At 44.8% G+C, this 20,800-nt stretch overlaps 1 protein-coding gene across 1 annotated transcript in view; it reads right to left on the reverse strand.

The window, feature by feature from the left end:
• The window catches only part of CYP2W1 (cytochrome P450 family 2 subfamily W member 1), a gene marked incomplete at both ends in the record, with an annotated part of 34,966 nt that extends 17,853 nt beyond the window's left edge, over positions 1-17,113 (reverse strand). The window contains 11 exon segments of the mRNA XM_084640339.1: positions 7,288-7,467; positions 7,919-8,060; positions 8,684-8,871; positions 9,497-9,638; positions 10,295-10,448; positions 10,450-10,460; positions 12,140-12,300; positions 13,075-13,123; positions 13,127-13,224; positions 13,412-13,574; positions 16,919-17,113. Coding sequence (XP_084496465.1) covers positions 7,288-7,467; positions 7,919-8,060; positions 8,684-8,871; positions 9,497-9,638; positions 10,295-10,448; positions 10,450-10,460; positions 12,140-12,300; positions 13,075-13,123; positions 13,127-13,224; positions 13,412-13,574; positions 16,919-17,113 — 1,483 coding nt within the window.
• Positions 17,114-20,800: the final 3,687 nt, after the last annotated feature.

Here is a 20,800-nt window from a genome sequence, read left to right on the forward strand (position 1 = left end):
TAGCATTGTTCCTGGGTGTTGTAGGACCAGTGAAATTCATTGTGCTTTTTAGCCCTTCCAAAAATGCAGACAAACTCAATTTTTGGTTACATGATACATGGAGGTCTGGAAGCAATTTTTATAAAACGGCCTGCAGAAGTCATTCGCTCATGGACAGCCTTGGTTCCAAAAATGTGTTACAAGACTAACTCCTGCTTCTGCAGGCATGTAAAGAGGTGCAAAAACCTTTGTTGTCATAATGCACATGATGCAGACATCCTGATGGCACCCTGATGTGGGATACAGTGGACCTGCCAAATTTGCTGTTGTCACTTTGGAGTATATTTCCATGACCATGAGGGACATGTTTAGAGAGGAAGGGGTGCAGTGTGAGAGAGAAGGCTTGTATGCTATTCAACAGCTGCATACACTGCCATCCACAGCAACCACCAAGCAAGCATGTTGTTCCCTTCAGAAAGGAACAGTCAATATACCCCCAACACATCAAGCCACTATGACCTGTGCTGTCTTGCAGGATTTTTTGGCTTGCCATACCCCCAGCCTATGGAGCTATGTGCTGCTACCTACCACCTTGGCATTTTGCGCTAACTTTGTTAAATGTTTAAATAATAAAAAGGGATTTTTCAGAAATAGTTTTAAATGGCTGTAGAAAAGACCTTTTGGAAACAGGCCCTTGGGTGTGATGCTTTGATATGACAAGGTTACATGGGGTTTTTGTGATGACAAGAAATTCCTGTCTAGATAATGCATCTGCTACGTGTTTCCCTGACATGCCACTTGCTACGTGCTCCCCTGCTTGAGCACACACAGAGATCAACCCTTGAAAAGCAAACGCTCTAGCCTCCTAGTTGAAATCTAAATTTCCAGATCTTGCTGCACCCACTGCCCCAGTCCGGATTCCGAAACTATTTGGCAGCTGTTGCATGACTCCAAATTCCCAAGCAGCATGACACCCACTGTACAACATGACTGCTGTGCATATCCAGGTCCCCAGATTAACCCCACAGCCACTGTTCCAGCCCAACTTCCCCAAAAGCAACTTTCCAAACCTGTGCACGTGGTGGATTGGGCTAGATTGGGTATGGCAGGTTTCAGTGTCCATCTGACTTCAGACCATTGTCCAGTTCTGTTGTCTGTGATATCACACGACACAAATTTTTCAAAGGAAATATTTTAAAGGCTCAGTGGACCATCTGCTAACACGATAACTGCCTGGGGTAGCTAGCGTCTCCTTTGTGCAAGAGTGCCCAGTGATCATTTGCATTCTCCGCTGGGTACTCAACATACAGATACCATTTATATTTCTTAAGGCCTTTGAGCCTGGTTCTCCTCTTTCTTACACTGGCAGTAAAGGCAAATCAGACCAGTTGATATGTGCACATCAGGAGCATGCCTCTTCACCATCCATATTTGGGAGGGACAGTCTTAAGAACTGTGTCAAACCAAAGGTCCATCTAGCCCAGTGTCCTGTCTTCTGACAGTGGCCAGTGCCAGGTGCCCCAGAGGGAATGAACAGAACAGGTAATCATCAAGTGATCCATCCCCTGTCGCTCATTCCCAGCTTCTGGCAAACAGAGGCTAGGGACACCATTCCTGCCCATCCTGTCTAATATCCATTGATGGACCTATCCTCCATGAATTTATCTAGTTCTTTTTTTGAACCCTGTTATGGTCTTGGCCTTCACAACATCCTCTGACCAGGAGTTCCACAGGTTGACTGTGCGTTGTGTGAGGAAACACTTCCTTTTATTTGTTTTAAACCTGCTGCCTATTAATTTCATTTGGTGACCCCTAGTTCTTGTGTTATGAGAAGTAGTGAACAACACTTCGTTATCTACTTTCTCTACACCAGTCATGATTTTATAGACCTGTTTATAGGCATGTTTTTATTAACAAAATATAAACCATTTTCCATGCTGTACCTGAAATAAACTCTCCTAGTCCAATGCATGTGAAGGGGATTTAAAGGCGTGTCCCTATTTAGCTCCCTAGCCATTCCTATTTATATCGTGCAGATTGCAGCAGTATGGCATAATGTGTGCACAAGCCTGAATCATTAAACAAATATGTGTACATTGTAGATGGGCCTCAACATGTGTTTTTCAATCAGCGGTTAGGATATCAGCATTCTCCATACTGAGGGCCTCATTCTGCTCTCATTTACATGAGCGTAAATCAGGAATAGCTCCACTAATGTCACACTAAAGTAAAGCAAATGTGAGGGAGAACAGAATCTGTAAAGTTTTTTGCCTTTCTCTGCAGCATGGGGCCTGGGTCACTTGCCAGTTTAAACTAGTGTAAATAGTGGATTTGCTGTAACTTGAAGTCTTTAAACCATGATTTGAGGAGTTCAGTAACTCAGCCAGAGGTGACGGGTCTATTTCAGGATTGGGAGAGGTTCTGTGGCCTGCATTGTGCAGGAGGTCAGACTAGATGATCATGACGGTCCCTTCTGGCCTTAAAGTCTGTGAGTCTCTGAGACACCTACTAGTGACTTCCTCATTAGCTTTCTTTGTTATGAGTGCCTTCTCTGTAACTACACACAGAGCATTAGGAACACAGACTCAGCCAGACCAGTGGTCAATCTAGCCCAGTAACCTGTGACTGACAGTGGCCAGTATCAGGTGTTTCAAAGGAAGGTACAAGAAACTACACCAGACAATTATGGGTTAATCTGCGCAAAGGAAATTTTTCTGCCTCATCACCATTAGCTGGAGATTGGCTTATGACCTAAAGCAGGGGTGGGCAAACTACGGCCCACGGGCTGGATCCAGCCCTTCAGGGCTTTGGATCCGGTCCGCAGGATTGCCCCCCATGGTGCCGCAGGCCCCACACTGCTCTCAGAAGCGGCCGGCACAACGTCCCTGGGGCCCCGGGGGTGGAGGGGCAAGAGGGCTCAGTACGTTGCCCTCGCCTCCAGGCACCGCCTCCCCCCTCACCCCCCCACAGCTCCCATTGGCCGGGAACAGGGAACCGCGGCCACTGGGAGCTTCGGGGAAGGTACCTGGAGGCATGGCAAGGGCAGCGCTCAGAGCCCTGTGCCCCCCGCCCCAGGGGCCATGCAGGGACGTGGTGCTGGACGCTTCCCAGAGCTGCACGGCGTGCCGCTGCCACCCCGGAGCTGTTTTAGGTAAGCGGCACCAGGCCGGAGCCCAAACCCCTCCAGCACCCTGCCCCCAACTCCCTGCCCTGAACCCCCTGCCTGCACCTGACCCCCCCAACTCCCTGCCCTGAGCCCCCTGTTGCACCCTGCATCCCTCCTGCACCCCAACTCCCTGCCCTGAGCCCCCTGTCGCACCCTGCACCCCTCCTGCACCCCAAACCCCTGTCCTGAGCTCTCTCCCACAGTCCGCACTCCACCTGCACCCCAACCCCCTACCCTGACCCCCTTCATACACCCCATACCCCTCCTCTGCCCCAATCCCTTGCCCTGAGCCACACACTGCACACACACCCCCTGCACCCCAACCCCCTGCCCCGCATACAATTTCCCCACCCAGATGTGGCCATCGGCCCAAGAAGTTTGCCCACCCCGACCAAAAGCTTGAAGGTTTCCATCCTTTCCCAAATTCTTGGGGTTTTTAAATCTTCCTTATTATAACTCTGGATGGTCTGGGGTCCAATTTGTTTTAATCCTTGGCTTCAATGATATCCCATGGCAATGACTTCCACAGTCTACATGTGCATCGTGTAAAAAGTATTTCCTTTTATTATTTTTTAATTTGCTGCATTTCAATTTCAATGAATGTCCACTTATGCTTCTACAGTAAGAAATGCCGAACAGAAGTGTCTGATTTAGCTTCTCTGCACCATTCATTATCTATCTTTCTCATGCCCCTCCTCTTATTCATCTGCCCTCTCATGCAAACAGTGGCACCCTTTCCAACCTCTCTTTCTGTGAGAGGTTTTTCATGTCTATAATCAGTCCTATTGCCCCATCCCGGACTCCCCACCACCCTCCAATTCCGCTGCCTCCATTTGAAGATATGGTGACCAAAGTTGAACATATGTGTCAGCCAGTCGCCATCTCCCCATGACTAATGCAGTCAAAAGTTTTGTGCAGAGCCAAAAACCCACTTGTAATCAGGGAGCGCTTTGGGTTATGGCGATATTAGGTTATGGCGGGTGTTCCCTGGCAAAGATGCACGGGGGTTGAGAAATAGCTGGCATGATGGTGCTACTGCTACCGACCCCAGGGAGTTCCCTGCGAATCATTGCTGCAGGCAACTCAGTAGAGAGCTGGCTGGGAATGCCGTCGTTTCCCAGCATCTCCTGACCTATGAGTGGGACCCCACCTCCACCATGCCCCTCTTCCCTTTCAGAACAGCCCTGGGTGGATTGAGGTGAAGTCACCCACACAGATCCACCTCTGAAGACCCTGCTGAAGGTCTGGCAGTGAACAGCACGCTGGCACCACCAGAGGACCCACGAAGAGCCTTGGCCTGAACAGAACAGGAGGGGTCAGGTCACCAGTTCCCTTGAAGACATCAAAAGGTAAGGTGAAGCAGGGGTTCTTGGGAGGCAGTTATGGGGGAAGAGGAATTCATGGAGGTTTGTGACTCTAACCAAACCTAAAGGGGCTGGTCTATGCCGAGTTTGCACAGGCCTTCTAATACTGACCAGACATGCACTGAGAACTGCCAGCGCATGCAGATTTAGCCTCTGCTTCACCATGAGTTGAGCTATAGACACTGTTAATCTTTCTAATCCTTGTTACTCAGCGGGTGGGTGAGACCAGGTGTGGCATTGCTAATGCGGTTGCCAAGTTCCCAGGACCATAACATGATTAAACTATCTGAATTGACTTTGCATATTCCCGTGATGGGGAGACATTTAAAGGTGATAATTAATGAATAAGAAAGATCTGCTATAATTGCCTTTTCAATTGCAATTTTCTGATTTCAGATTAAATTCTTTCCTTTGAGCTAAGTATGGTATTTTTGAAAGGGTGTCTACATTTCTAAATATGCTTGTAATAGTATAGATTGCACAGAGGTCGTGATGGGCGGGCGGGGGATAGAATATGGGCCTTTATTAACGTTGGTTTTGCAGCATACCTGAGTCCATACTTGAGGGGCCATTGCACCTTTTGGATACATCAGAATTTGGCCCCAAATCTTGCTGTGTTATCCTGATCCTGAGAGGTGCTGAGGACCTGTAGCTTCCATTGGAGTCAATGGCAGTTGCATTTGCTTGGTACCAAACAAACTCAAGCCCATTGTTTGGTAAACTGGAGACCAGACAATATAACGTTGCTCTTCCTGGAGACTTCGCTGCTTAGTTTTGAAACATCAAGCTCCTTGGAGCATGGAATATGTGTCTTGTTTAATAGTGAGCAAAGAAGGCAGAATTTTCAAAAGCCTGGAAGTCCCATTCCCGGAAGCGACTTGGGAACCTAAGTGTGTCAGTCACTTTTGAAAACGGGATGTAGTCACTTCGTTCTTTTTGAACATTGTACCCACACTTAGCAGATCATCATAATAAACCCATGTGGCACCAATAGAGCTGGGACTAACAGAAAAATAGAAAGGGAAGATTGTGCTTGCACAAAGGAAGCCAAGCTGAGGCTTAGCGGAAAGTTTGAATCAAAATGTCTCAAGAAGGTTTTTAAACCCATCAAGTATTTCTAGTTGCATGTTGGCTGTGCTCCAGCTGATGCATGAGTGATGGGTTATAATCCAGGTGACACTTGTGTTGTGTGCTGTGAAATACCAGAGGAAGATTCTGACGAGACCATCAATCCACACTGGCTTCCTCTGCAGAGAACGCTTACAACAGTTTCTTTCCTTAGATTAAAAACGCCATTGATTACTGCCAGTTTATAGGCACCATTCTGGCAATGGATCCCTTTGTTCCAAGTCATACCCAGTTTTGATACCCAGTTTTGCTTTGCTGACGTCAGCAGAGTTCTTGAAAAGAATGATATGAAGGAGAGGGAAACATCTGACCTTAGTGGGAGTAACAGATAGCACGAAAGGAATGGAATGAGGCCACTGATGACAGGTACACTTGAGATGTATGGAATCTTTGTGTGCTTTGGTTGAATGCAGTGTTGCCAGCTGTATGCATTCAAAAAAACATGAATCAGGCCCCCCAAAATCATTAGACTGGCTTGAAAATCACGAGATTAAAAAGAAAAACAATAAATCTTTGCTTTGTTTTAATTGCCTTCTGGTTTCCATGCCTTTAGGGTGTACTAGGTCTGCATTTTCAGGCTTGTCTCTACAATCCTGGGGTATAAAAACTTACGTTTTTTTTTTAATGGAAGCTAAGATTCTCAGGTAATCGCAGGAATCCAGAAACTGAAATTTTAAAAAAATAACCAAATATGGAGTGAGTTGGGAGCGCCATTTACAATTGGATGTAAAGTGCTTTAAAACAAAAAAGAGAGATCTTGGCCCAACCATGGCTGATGGTTTCAATGCTTGTGGGTAATCGGCACATCATTCTATTTTAGGACATAAAATATCTTCCCAGCCTGCGGCAGGTTCTATCTACAGAAAGGTGCTTTCAGTTATTTCAGTTAATCCATAGAATTCTCCATTCTTTCAGATGGGGTGCTGGGAAATTATAGGCATTTGATGGAGCAACTGGCTTTCATTTAGCAGAGACTGGAAGTGCTGCTTTGTCTGCGTTGCGTATTTGTTTGTCTCTTATGGGCTCCCTGTGTTTCCTACAGACCCTCCTGCCTTCACCTCTCTTTTCACACTGCCGACTCTGTGCTGGGCACAGCTTTCCAATCAGCATTTACTCATGTTCTCCTTCTCCTAAAGGCCGCAGGGCCAGATCCTCAGCTCCATCCTCCTTGAGCTACCAAGTGAGCAGGGGAAGCATGCAGGCTGCACCTGTTATTAGAATGGTGTAGCTTGCTCCCAGCCAACTTGTGGGCTAGCCAAAAGCTGTGCGGGGACGGGAAGGTTGGGCCATGGCCCCAGTGGCACATAGAAGTACAGGCACCATGAGTGACCTTGGCCTTGCACCAGGTTGACAAGAGGGAAAGACTGATTGAACCCAACCACCACACCTGCATTCCGCGACGCAGGAACAATCTGGCCCTAAGTCTTTTCCATCTCTACTATGATTCTGAGTCAACCGTTGCAAGGTAGCGCCACCTGTTGGAGTAACACAGCAGTTCTGGCACTTAGAGAATGAACCGTCATACCACAGGTCACCCCTTTCTCTCCATTAATTATCTTTTGTTTTTTGCATCGTTGCAATCAAAGATCCAAATTCAGATATCAGCCACAGACAATATTTCATGCATTCAGTTACATTTCAGTTATTCACAGGGCACAGCACAAATCAGATGGGGCATTGGGTTTAAGGTAAAACCAACATCAGCAGTGAGATCTAGATCAGCCTTCGCCACCCCTGGATGCGGCTGGAAAATAAATTTCCGGAGCAAACCCGCAAAGAAGAGAAAAAGTTCCATTTTGGCAAGTCCTTCTCCAACGCAAACCCTTCGCCCTGTAAAGTTAACCACATGGAGGTCAATGGAACGAAAGTCAGCAAGGCATGGCTTGGTCAGTGCTTTTGTCTGAGATCTTTTAAAATGTATATACAGTCTGTAACAGCAACCAGAGGAGCCAGCTGACAACCCCCGACCACCCCACCCCCAATCTAGATATCAGAAGGGCTATTTAAAAGGAAATAGTTTCTGCCCATTCAGGAAGTTGTGAGAATCTGTGACCATTCCAGACTGTCTGGAGGTTAGCAGACAAAGGAATGCCAGTGTCTACTTATGTGCTTTGGATGACTCACACCTAAATTGCCCAAAGTACCATTTAATCTGGAGATCCTCAATTTGAGGTGCCCCATTTCAGACATGTTTGGCCTGGTTTTCAGACGTGCCAAGCATCCGCTGCTCCCGCTGTACAATCAGTGTAACTACAGACTGAGCACAGGAAGTTGTTGTTACCTATGGAGAATGGTATAAATGCCTCCTTCCTAGTAAAGCTCCCATCAGCATCAAGGAAGTGGGAAGGGTTGAACTGATCTGGTGTCTCCCAGTGCAATTTGTCCTTCAAAACTGAGGTCAGCAGAGGAATCACTTCTATTCCCTGGAAGGAATAAGGGAAACTGGCAGGTGCAGCAGCCAATGGTCTGTGGTGGTCACTCTCACAAATTCAACTCATTCTTCCATGCAAGAAAGCAAAGAGTAGATGGATTTCTGAGCAGGATTAACTAGCTCTACAGGATATCTCCTTACTCTGTGGAATATTTAATCTGGTAGATTCACATGCATAGAAATAAACATCAGAACAGGAAGCTATAAGCACTGTTTATGGATGTTTAGTACCCAGAATACATGTTTTTTGATACTGAGATTGGTTAATATTCCACTTTTCCCTCTTCACCTCATAACATAAAAATTGATTTATTTCCTAAGCGTTTTCATTCACCCTCCAAGCAAAGATCCAGCACAAGTTCTGTGCTTAGATAAGCAAATGTAAACCCAGAGTAACTTCACTGACAGCAGTCCAATTGCTCTGCATTTATGTGGCTCTAACTTAGTGTAGAATCTGGCCCATAGTTGCACTATCCGTTCTGGATGTAGCACAGATGGTAGAGGGAGGGATTAAATACCGAAAGACCAAACACCAGAACTTCTTAAATTTATTTTCTTATGAGTGTTTCACAAAACTGAATATTTACAGTTTCTGTTGTCAACTTCAAAACTTACCTTTGGTATCATATAACCCCTGAAACTAACATTGGTGGAAGTTGAACATGATACACTCATTGGGACAATATTGGAAAACCTTTGTATTTCATGTATCACTGCATCAGTGTAAGGCAGTTTTTTCCTGTCCTCCAGCATGGGCATTTGTCCTGGCTCAATGACCTGATCTATTTCTTCCTGAATCCTTCCTTGAAAAGGAAAAAGGAGAGGGATTGCAGTTTTCCAGGAATGCTGAGGATACTTTACCACAGGCTGTGAGCTCACTTTGTCTTGAAATCTCAACAGGATTAAGTTTAGCCAGGATTTGGGTGGCACTCCTCAGTAGAAAAATCTGCATGCTGCAGAAATTAGCGCGGGTTGGTCTGTAGGTCCCTGAGAGCTATTATTCGGCCAATGCAGAGTTAAGGGGTATTGTGGTAAATTCCATGCCTGATTCTATTCTCACACCAGTGTCACTCCATAGTCTTCAGTGGAAGTGAGAGCAGAATCCAGCCCACCTTCTCTCAGATAAGATGGGAAACCTATGAGTTTGTTATGCTGGTGTAACCTAATAGCTTGTAAGAGAGTTTTGATGGGTGGAGGCTTATAGAGGCTTATGAACAGAACTGGAATTCAGCTTTTCTTGTTTGCTTATGTATTTCAGTTAAGATTAGCTGAATGAAACCTCTTTGTAAAGCCAGATGTTTTCCAATTTAGCACTTAATGTTATTTACTCAAGTCTCAACTGTGGGAACCCTGCTGTCTCCCTTCTGTAACTGGAGACTTGATTAGGTATTTAACAGAATTTTATAAGAGATTAGTTCTTAGTCTTACTCTGAATCTCTGGGTATTTCATCATCATCAGAAGACCCCAACGGACAGTGGTAGATATAGTCTCAGTGCAGTCCGCAAAGAGGTCCAGCGTTGAGAACAGAAGATTCTCATTGTGAAAGTGTGTGTGAGAATTTCTTGACTCCTTTGAGACATGCAAAAAATGAACATTCGTTCTACAGCAAATGATACAGATGACTTTAGCTTTTGTCTTTTTTTCATCTTTGTTCCAGCTGTGTATGGGTATAGACATTAGGGTTAGTTTACTGCTTTAGTTTATTTTCGTTATAGGGAATAAAAGGGATATCTTGTAGACCAAACACCATAGAATATATAAGAATTGGTCACGCTGCAAGTATGCAAGGAGTGCTGGTATCATCATATTAAACAATTAGTGGACCCTCAGTTATCTCAATAAAGGGTATCATAGAAACATCAAACTGTTAGCTATGATGATTAGGACTTTGGCAACCCTTACATTCAGTAATAATTTACTCCCCCACTAGTCCCATTAATTTCAGTGGGACTACTCTGCTAATTAGTGATTAGTGATCACTTCATTAGTGATTTCACTTTAGTGATCACTTCATTAGTGATTTCAATAAGCCTACTCGTGGTGTAAGGTACTATTCAATGTGAGTATGGCTAGCAGGATCTAGCCCTGGTCTAGAGTATTCTGATCATAACAAATCTGTGTCTTCACACCTCCAGTTCCCTGCCAGATGCTCAGCATTAATAAATGAAGTGAAAGCTAACAGAACAGAAAGATGCAAGTTAAGCTGAGAATTAGCTTTAAAGTACCTGCTGTTGCTTCATCAGAAACGCATCAACAAAACCTGTTAAATTGTTTTCATTAAACTCCTGCCTGTGTTCCTTAAAGAACTTCTCCAGAAAAGCATTCAGCTCATCTACATTTCGTAACACGGTCTTTGGGGCTCCAAACAGAAATCCAAGAGAAATTATATAACTGGGAAAAACAAAAGGATTACTGTTCACCGGCATTGTGGTGAACCTGTGTAACATCTTTACATAAAATGGGTGGAGTCGGCATTCCACATCACACCAGCTTTTTCCTTAGTGTAGTGGGGTCTGGCAGTGACAGAGTTTGAGAGCATGGAGAAGCATGAAGAAGCATGGAGGGAGAATCCCCAGGGTGTACTTAGCTAATTCATGTAATGTTTCTGATGCGTCACAAGTAATTCCTTCCTGACCCCCCCACATGTGAACTATGGATGCCCTGAAGCATCAAGATGGGAAGGTCACTGCATCCATGGTTTAGCTTGTACAGCCCAAACTGCTATGAGTGGTTATAAAGCTATTATGCCCTTGCTATTCCAGCCCTCCATGTTTGCTTCAATCCCTCTCTGACAACAGATTCCTCAGTTAGTTTATATGCCACATAGAGAAGCTTTTCCTTTTATTTGACTGCTTTTCAGTTTCACTGAGTGTGCTGAGTTAGGTGAAATTCACCCATGGTGCAAAGGTCAGTGGTGAGGATGGGTCTTCACATTGGTCTGAAATAGGGCAGGATTCATGGCACTGTTGCTGGGGTTATGATGAGGAGAGACATGGGACCCATCCAGATAAGGGGGAAATGGCTCTGATTTCCTACCAAGTAGCACAAAGAGGATAGTGACCCCCCCCATCGGCTGGGGGTAGCAGCCACAAGGGCAGACCGCAGATTGTGGGGGTCAATTTTCTCTTCCCCCCAAAAAACCTTCAATTGCTGGGTCTTTATGTGGGTAGAGTGAATGTCACTTCTTGTGAGTGAGTTGGGGAAAGGCCCCTGGGGTCAGTTTTCACTTGGCCCTTCACGGGTTGGTCCATTTCAGTCAAGTTCCACATTAATCTGCTGTTTCCTTTTCAGGGCACATCCCCATGCCGCAGCAGAAAGGAATTAAACCTTAAACACAGTCACTCTGCTGCTACCTGCCTTGTCTGCTGTGGACACTGAGAGCCACAGACCTGGAGGGTGGGGATCTGAGCACGGAACCAGACCAAAGAGCACCCGCCCTGTTGCACTCGGAGACCACCAGCACCCTGCAAACCAGCTAACTGCCCAACCTACAGCCTAGCCCCATCCCACCCCAGGAGGCAGGGAGAACAAACAGCGGCAACTGAATGTCTCAACCAAAGCTGCTGGTGCAGCAGGACGGTTTGAGATGAGAAAATCTAGTATGTGGTGATTCTGCATTGGATTTGAAGTACCAAATTCTGTCTGGGCTGGTCTGGGGGAGGGCTCAGGGAAGAGGCAGCCAGAATGCACAGTCCTGCAGGAGGCAGCCAGAGTACTTCTGCTGGCACTGCCTTCGTACCAGAGGTGGAAGCCCAAAGGGCCGCAGGTAGATGTGCATGCATGGTAGCATCAGGTAGCTGGGATGAGGAGTTAGGAATATGCTGTTTCTCCTTAAAGGACAACCAAGGGCTGCAGCTTGTGGCTCATCATGACTTGGGAGGCATTCTGTCTGCAACTGCTGTGTTCTAAAGATTTCCTCTGGTCATCACTGCGTCGTTATGATGGTTGCTCCCCGTCCATACAACCGACCCTGTCCCCTCTTCATTTTTAGCTATTAAACCCAGCAGTTAGCCCTCAGTCTGTTCAGAGTGGGAATGTGTTAATAAACCCCCCAAATTAAAAATAATTACCTGCACCATAGGAGAGCCCAGCAATTTGGAATTTTCATTTAACAACTTCAGCAAAGTTAGAAATATAGGATCTTCATATTGAAACCTCTCACCAAACAATATAGAGCATATGACATTGGATACAGCACTGTTCAGTATCATCTTCGCATCAAAGGGCTTCCCTATGTTTAAAACGATTAAAACAACTTGGCTTTGGAATTGCACTTGTGCTGAAAACATCAATTTCAGTCTACCATACAGAAGCGCTCACTCTCAGCTAGAAATGGCTAGATTTTGTTTTCTCTAGAGCGGTTGACTAAGTTCTGGTACACGCTGGGGTAATGGTGTGTAAAACTGCACATTCAAATGAGTGTGAACACAAAATCAGATCCTTGGTTATGGTTTCCTTTGAAAATGTTGTCCTTAACTCTTAGAGCTAAACAAGTTCACCATCCAGGATATGCACCAAGGCTACCTTTTTTGGATGCTTAAAACATCAATTAAGCAAAGTACTTAAGCATGTGCCTCACTTTAAGCACATGAGAAATCCCATTGACTTCACATGCTTAAAATTAGGCGATGTCTACACTACGCAGCTTTTAGCAACATGGGTGTGCCCCTACAGCCGTGCTGCTAAAAGCTGCACCGTGTAGCTGTTGTTTATTGGCAGGAGAGGGCTGTCCTGCCGACAAAAAAATCCTACCCGCGACAAGCAGGAGCAGCTTTGTCGGCAGGAAACCGCTCCTGCCAGCAAACCACTGTTCACACTGGCACTTTTCATTGGTAAAACTTTTGTCGTTTGGGGGTGTGTGTGTTGTTTTTTTTTTTAACACCACTGAACAACAAAAGTTTTGCCGACCAAGTTCCAGTGTAGACAAAGCCTTAGGCTCATGCTAAAGTACCTTTCTGAACTGGGGCCTAACTGTCCGTTTCAGGATGAAATTCTTAACACTCACCCTGGTGAGATTCAAAATAGTTAATGATGAAATTTAGCTCTTCAAGAATTCACACTTCAATGGTTTTCTTTCCAACTCCAAAATCCCATAGGGTAGATAAGGTGAATCTTCGCATTGTTTTCCATAACTCTCCGTGACTGACGGCTATGCCTAAAATACAGGTGAACACACTGGTACCAAGTTTGATTAATGAGTGCTTGTAAAGTACCTCGTATGAAAGCTGCTATGTACTTTCAAAGTATTCTATGTATGAAAATGTGTAGTAACAGGATTTTTCCTTTTCATAAGAATACACTAAATATGATCAAATTCAAAAACAAAACAAAAGCTTGTTTACCATTTCTGTGTTTTGTCTTCCTAAATATGGGTATTTCTGCCCTCTCTCCAAATTCTTCAGCATGATTTAAAAGGGCATCCTTAATGTTCTCATAACCAGCCAGCACCACTGCCTTTCTGGATCCAAAATGCACAGTGAATATGTTGCCATACTTCTCAGAGAGCTTCAACATGTAAGTAAATACGTTAATTCAGAAACAGTTCTGGATCCCAGATGTAGCTAACAGTGTACCATCATCTGTGTACACATTGTCTGAGTAGTAACCCCACAATCTTCTAAGCCTGATATGCCTCTCAGACCCGGTGCGACAAGTTCTGTCTTCAGAATACACTCATGGAATGAGAACAGCTTTATATAGAACTGAGGTCAAAATCCAGCCCAGTAAGAGTCCAAAGGGCCCAATTCTATGCAGAACTGAGCACTCTTAACTCCCGTTGACTTCACTAGGACTTTGCAATGACTTCAGTAGGAATGGGAGGCATTCAGGGACAGATTTTTAAATGTATTTAGGCGCCTACTAGGATTTTCAAAAGCACCCAGCTGTCTGACTCCCATTGAATTAACCGGAAGATTAACCATCATACACAGTAGCATACACAGCATATGCTTGGCTACAGGCATAATCTGGCACTATATTGGTTGCAAGAAAATCTTTGCACTGTATGTAAAGAATTCTCCCATTCTACAAAATGAACATGTTTTTCCTTCTAGCTTTTAAATAGTTGCTGTAGTGGAGGCCACAAAGCCCAAGGCGTTTCTTGTGCTCATTCTAAATGCCTCTAAGAATGTTTAGCTAATTGGATCAGTTAATGGGTAAAAATTCCAGTGCCTCTTCTCTACAAAAGAGATGTTGTCAGACTGTTACAGGGGACTGTGCCTTTGTGATAGCTGATCAGAGGTGAGTCAGATGCTGTCCCCTGTTCTGACTGGTTTGTGTCTTGGATGGCAGAGCCACCAGAGCAACTGCTGTGTCATTGCCCTGCTGGCCCCTGCTTTGAGGGGCGTGGCTGGAATAGCTTTAGTATTATCTTGTGCTCCCCCCATCTGTCTGTAGCATACACTCTCTTGTCTCATAATGAGGCCGTAAGGCTCAGACTCTCAACGTTTTTTTGGTGCCTAACTCCCATTGATTTCAATGTTGCCAAGACATCCCATGACCTGGCAACATCCAGCTGATAAAACAGCCCCTGGGCCTGTTTGCAACTAGGCATAACTTAGAGCAAACCCAAGTTTGCTCTAACTTATGGCAGGTGCTGGTCCTACCCCAGGGCCTGGTGGCATAAAGGTGGTCTGAAGCCACCTTTGCAACCCTTTTTTTGAGCTGCATTGAGCACAGCTCAGTTATAGGCTGGGATTTGGGCCAAGTTTTTAATTGACAAATAGATATTTATTAATATATTAGCAGCCAGCGCTAGTGTCTCTGCTTGCATTGGAGGACATGTCATGTTTGTCTCAACTGACAAAGCCCACGGTCTTCACTAGGCCGCTCATGTCAGGCAAGAAGGACTTGGTGAGAGATGCCATTGTAGGACTACAGTGTTCTACAGTAACAATCCGAAATATTGCTGCGCTCACACAGTGACCAGTATAAAATGCTATAGCAGAGATGTGCTGCATGGGGTCCTGTTGACTTATAATAACTTACCTGTTATCAATGGACTTGTGCATAAAGCATTAAAATACAATCTACAACATTTGCAAGAAACAATTCCAAAAATAATTCTATCTTTGGCACTTGTCTCCCCAGTAGTTGCAAGGAGGATACTGTTTCAGTCGTATCAAGGATTATTTGTTGTCCGTCAGACACTGGAATCCAGCCTTGAGGCATATACTCCTGGATAATGTCACAGGAGCTCTAGGCTTTAATAGCAAGGTAAGAATGAATCATCTGTTACACTCCACAGCAGCTTTGACAATCTAATTGTTCACTCAGAATTTTATATCTAGTTTAAACATATTCTGAGTCATCTGTGCCAACATATTTCATCTTGTTTCATATGTGCCTAGGTGATGATTTGCAATGCATTATGTACATATTGTAAACTACATTTCAGATTACAAGAGGCTCCTGCTATTATGCAAGACAAATTGAATTTTGTTTTCATCACATGATGGTTTGACAGCTTGGGAGATTCTTTGCTGTCAACTGTACAGCACAGCTAGGGTGACCAGATGTCCTGATTTTATAGGGACAGTCCCGATCATAGAATACCAGGGTTGGAAGGGACCTCAAGAGGTCATCTAGTCCAACCCCCTGCTCAGAGCAGGACCAACCCCCAATTTTTGCCCCAGATCCCAAATGGCCCCCTCAAGGATAGAACTCACAACCCTGGGTTTAGCAGGCCAATGCTCAAACCACTGAGCTATCCCTCCCCCGTTATTTGGGGCTTTGTCTTATATAGGCACCTATTACCCCCCATCCCCTGTCCAGATTTTTCACACTTGCTGTCTGGTCACCCCTAAACACAGCACCACACCAGAAGTGGGTAATCATAGTAATTTCCCTGCTTTCCTTCAGTTAATTCTTTGCATGAGTATTTCTTGGCATCACATCTGACTTGCTGCTGCTGACTTCTGTCTGCAACATGAATATTTGATCTGGCAGCCTTGAAAATAGGAGGAAAACTGCTTGGCAAAATGAGTCAGCATGCCATGGGATTCAAAACAGCTTTGAAAGGGATTTGAATGGTTCACACCTCTTCCCATGAACACCACTGTTGTTTTATGAAATGAGGGATAGATCAAATTAAAATATATTTAAGCTGTTTTTTTCCTGTAGGAAAAAGGTGTCCATGGAACTGCCCAAATGGGGTGAAATTAAAATCAAGCACAAGAATCTTAAATATAGGCCTGGTTGGGAATTAGTCAATGAGAAGGAGAGGAAGACACTCTCCCCCCATCCCTGGATACCTAATACAATAGGGTACTTACCTAGAATATGGAAGACTCTGGTTCAAGTCCCTGTTCTACCTAATTCAGAGCACTGGATGATTGGCTATTCCAGGGTGGTGTGTGTGTCTCTCTCTCAATTTTTTGCAAACAGAATTCTTTGTTTTCCTGCCAACCCTACTAAAATAACACTGGCTCGGGGGAAGGGATGAATTTGCACTTGCCTTAGCAAAAAACATCAAACACTGGAAATAATGTACAAATGAGCAAGTCTGTCTATGTTTGGGATGATATCTTTTTTAAAAAGGAGGTACAGCTCTGTCCATTTAATATATGATCCTTATCCTGCAATCAGATCTACACAGATGTGCCTTACACCCACACAGTGTCTCATTGGATTAAATGGGTATTGTCACATGCTCCAGGGTCCACTCACATGGCTCTGACTGAAGCATATTTGTGTGTGTATGTAACTATAGATAAAAATTTTAAATGTGTTCATTTTTGTTTCCACACAATGAAGATACAACGACATCCTTATTCACTAGATTTCCTTTCACTTCCCAATCATCAAATATTGCAAAGCTCCTCATATCTATTCAGTCATTTCTATCCTACCTCCATCAGCGACTGGAACGGCTTTTTCAGATCCACCACATTCAAGTTCCCGATGAGAGGAAGGGGAGGTGGCCCTGGAGACAAACTGCAAATTGACTTTTTGGAGCTGGTCAAAAAATAAATGAAAGCCACCAGTCCTCCTGCCAAACAGAGCAGCGAGCTAGTGCTCAGGTACTGTAGCAAAACTTTCACCATGGTCATACTTAGATCAAGGTACAGCACAGGGCGAGGTGAACAAATACATGAAGATCTCATCTTGGTGCTGCCTTTTATAGAGATGCCTGGACACACCCTCTGGGGATGCAGCTCTTTCATAGTGAGAGGGGTTCAGACCTCTGTTTACTTACAGTGAGATCAGATTTTGTTGGGAAACTGTCAGCAAAAGCCCTGTTTCAAACATGGATTATCCTGGCTATTATTGAACCAGAGCTCCTATTTCATCCTCAGCACTTGAGCAGGGGTTATTTTCAGGTGAATATCCTCAGTAATGTGTTTGAGCACTCAGGAGAGTAAGGGCCGGATTCTGCTCCCATTGAAATATTGGGCCCATAATGGGAAAGGGAAGTCCCTTGTGCTGAATTTGCCCTTGGGTTACTCTGGCCCCTGGCTACCAGCCCTGAGCAGCATAAAATAAAGTGGAAGAGCATAAGAACAGCCATATTGGGTCAGACCAATGGTTCATTTAGCCCAGTATCCTGTCTTCTGACAGTGGCCAATGCCAGGAGGAAATGGACAGAACAGGACAATTATCGAGTGATCTATCTCCTGTCATCCACTCCCAGCTTCTGACAGTTACAGGTTTAGGACTCCCAGGGCATGGGGAGCATCTCTAACCATCCTGGCTAATAACCTATCCTCCATGAGCTTATCTAATTCTTTTCTGAACGCAGTATAATTTTGGCCTACACAACATCCCCTGGCAACGACTTCCACAGGTTGACTGTGTGCTGTGTGAATTTTTCTTTGGTTTCTTTGAAACCTGCTGCCTGTTTTTTGTTTGTTTGTTTCTTTTAAACCTGCTGCCTACTAATTTCATTGGGTGACCCCTGGTTCTGGTGCTATGGGAAGAGGTAAATAACATTTCCTTACTCACTTTCTCCACACCATTCATGATTTTATAGACCTCAATAATATCCCCTCTTAGTGGTCTCTTTTCCAAATGCAGGGCTGGCTCTACCTTTTTTGCCACCCCAAGCAGGACGTCTGAAGACAGAAGCTGCCGTCGCGGCAGCCAGAAGAGTGGAGCGGCCGCCGATTTGCCGCTGCTGCGGAAAGACGAGTGCTGCCCTGACGGCACACGGACTGCGGCCCCTTTCACAGGGCTGCCCCAAGCACCTGCTTCGAACGCTGGTGCCTGGAGCCGGCCCTGTCCAAATGGAACAGTCCCAATCCTTTTAATCTCTCCACGTATGGGAGCTGTACCATCCCCCTAATCATTTTTGTTGTTTTTCTCTGTACCTCTTCCAATTTTAATATATCTTTTTTGAGATAGTATGATCTGCACACAGTATTCATGGACGTACCACAGATTTATACAGAGGCATTATGATATTTTCTGTCTTATTATCTATCCCTTTCCTAATGGTTCCTAAAATTCTGTTCATTTTTTTGACTGCCGCTGCACATTATGTGGATGTGTTCAGAGATCTCTTTCTTGAGTGGTAATAGCTAATTTAGACCCCATCATTTTGTGTGTATCGTTGGGATTATGTTTTCCAATGTGCATTACTTTGCATTTATCAACCTTGAATTTCATCTGCCATTTTGTTGCTCTGTCAGCTGGTTTTGTGAGCTCCCTTTGTACTTAAGTCGCGGGTTGCAGCGGTAAAAGCTGCCTGCAACACTTGCTGTGGTGTGAGGCCTATGGCTGGCTGATGCAGTCCCAAGACAGGGCGGACCCAGCCAGGAAGGAGGCAAATCCAAGCTGAGTGGATGATGAGCTGACTCAGTGCATCTCACAGGCAGCCTCAGCCTGTGGAGTCGCTACTGACAATTGCAGCAGCAATCCCCAGATATATTCCCAGAGGATAGTTCAGGGAGTGATGCGCCCCTCTGGTGCAGCACCGTGCATGGGCTCACAAAGGAGCAATTTCCATTCCTTTGTGTCCACCGGAGTGAATCCAGCTCTCAAATTCATTGGAGACATAATGTATTCTGCAAAACAAATTGTTATAAAATAGCCCAGAGTGCCATGAATTTTAACTATTGCCAGGGGCCAAGACAGGAGCCAATTTGGGTCTATACTCCAAATCAGGGTATTTTTCACATCATCTGTAGACTCTGCTTGATTATTAGGCCGTGCTGTAGTAGAGCCCAATAGAAATCTTTAATTTTAATAATACTTTTGCTAGGGCGCTCAGAAGCCTCTGGGTGTGAGCTGCTTGGATGGGAAAATGCTGATTATTCATTAATAATAAAATTACATCAGCCAAAGGCACCTTGAATCAATAAACTCTAACTAAATTAACAAAGGCGACTGTACATCCCTGTCCGCTCTTAGATGCTTATATCAAAGGGGTTTTATGGCAAAAGGGAATAACCCTAGGAAGCGTAGACTCTGGTCAAGATGTGCGGAAAGGAAGAGGGAAGATATGGATGGGCAAATTACTCAGATTTGTCAAGCAGTTATGCAAGCCATCCTGAGTTTATTTCCTTTAATGGACCTTCCCATAAGCACCCTTTTCTGACACATGGAGCTCTCATAGACATGAAGATATGTGCTGATGGATCCTACTAACTGTTGTCTCTGATCTCGCCACAATATTAAGAATATGAGGAAACCCCATGGACACAGCTATAACCATGTTTACTAATGATACACAAACATACAAGGTCTAGCTATTGCCCTGTTAGGGTTCTGGGTGGCTTCTGCAATAGAAGATAGGGAGACCCATTAAAGGGGTCCCAAACTATTTTAAAGGATAGTACCTGATTCCTAACCACTACAGTTACATTCTCTAATGACACAGGGCCAAAACCTTTCTCAGGCAAAACGCCCACTGACTTAAGAACCTGCACTGTGATCCCTGGATAAGTGCAGGGAATGATTATGTGAGAACTTTAGCTTTGAGAAAATTTTTTTTTAAACCTTGCTAATGCCGTTCCCCCACCTCCATTTCCTCCCTATACTTCTTTGCTTCTGATCTGCTTCTGCTCCCTCTGAACCCAGGCTCTGCCAATTCTGGGGGTGGGGGTGTGTGACCACATAGGATTGGGGAGAGAGCATTGTGGAGGGATAACTTAGCTGACATGAGCAAGCCCAAATTAAGACAAGCCTGAACAAGTAGCTGCTGAGCGAGCCCAAACAAAAGATTGCTGAAAAACTAACATTTGGGAATATGTTCATGGTAAATAAGGGAGGCAGAAGCTTAATAAACTAAATATTGTGGATATGTTTATAGTAAACAAAGTAGACTGTCACACCCTGAACTGATCAACTTGCCTTACACAATCTGCAAAGTAATTGGTCCTTAAATGCAAGAAGTATAGATGTTAGTAGTAGAAAAGATGAATATAAACTGTGTAGCATGTGACATGAATTGGAATTGTGGTATCACCCTGTACCTAAACCCCCTGTGTCTGGGCCTGGCCAGCATGGGCGGAGAGCTGCCTAATAGAGTAACCTGAGTGAGGAGTTGGAGTCGAACTGAGTTTTTTGGACCCCTGGGGAGCTGGATGAAGTGTTCTTCCAGAACTGGATAAGGTGTTCTGGATAAGCTGAGTGGAAAGGTCTCAGAGGGAATCCGAACACATTGCTCCTCACTCTGCTAAGCTTCTTTTCCCCTCCACCATCACAAGCTGAAGGGAGCGTCAACCCACAGGGACCAAATTTTACTGTGTGGACACATGCCATTTTATCTGCAGCTCAGGGAAATAATTCAT

The sequence above is a fragment of the Lepidochelys olivacea genome (assembly GCF_965140295.1).
Source record: "Lepidochelys olivacea isolate rLepOli2 genome assembly, chromosome: 10".
In the NCBI taxonomy this organism is placed as follows: Eukaryota; Metazoa; Chordata; order Testudines; family Cheloniidae; genus Lepidochelys; species Lepidochelys olivacea.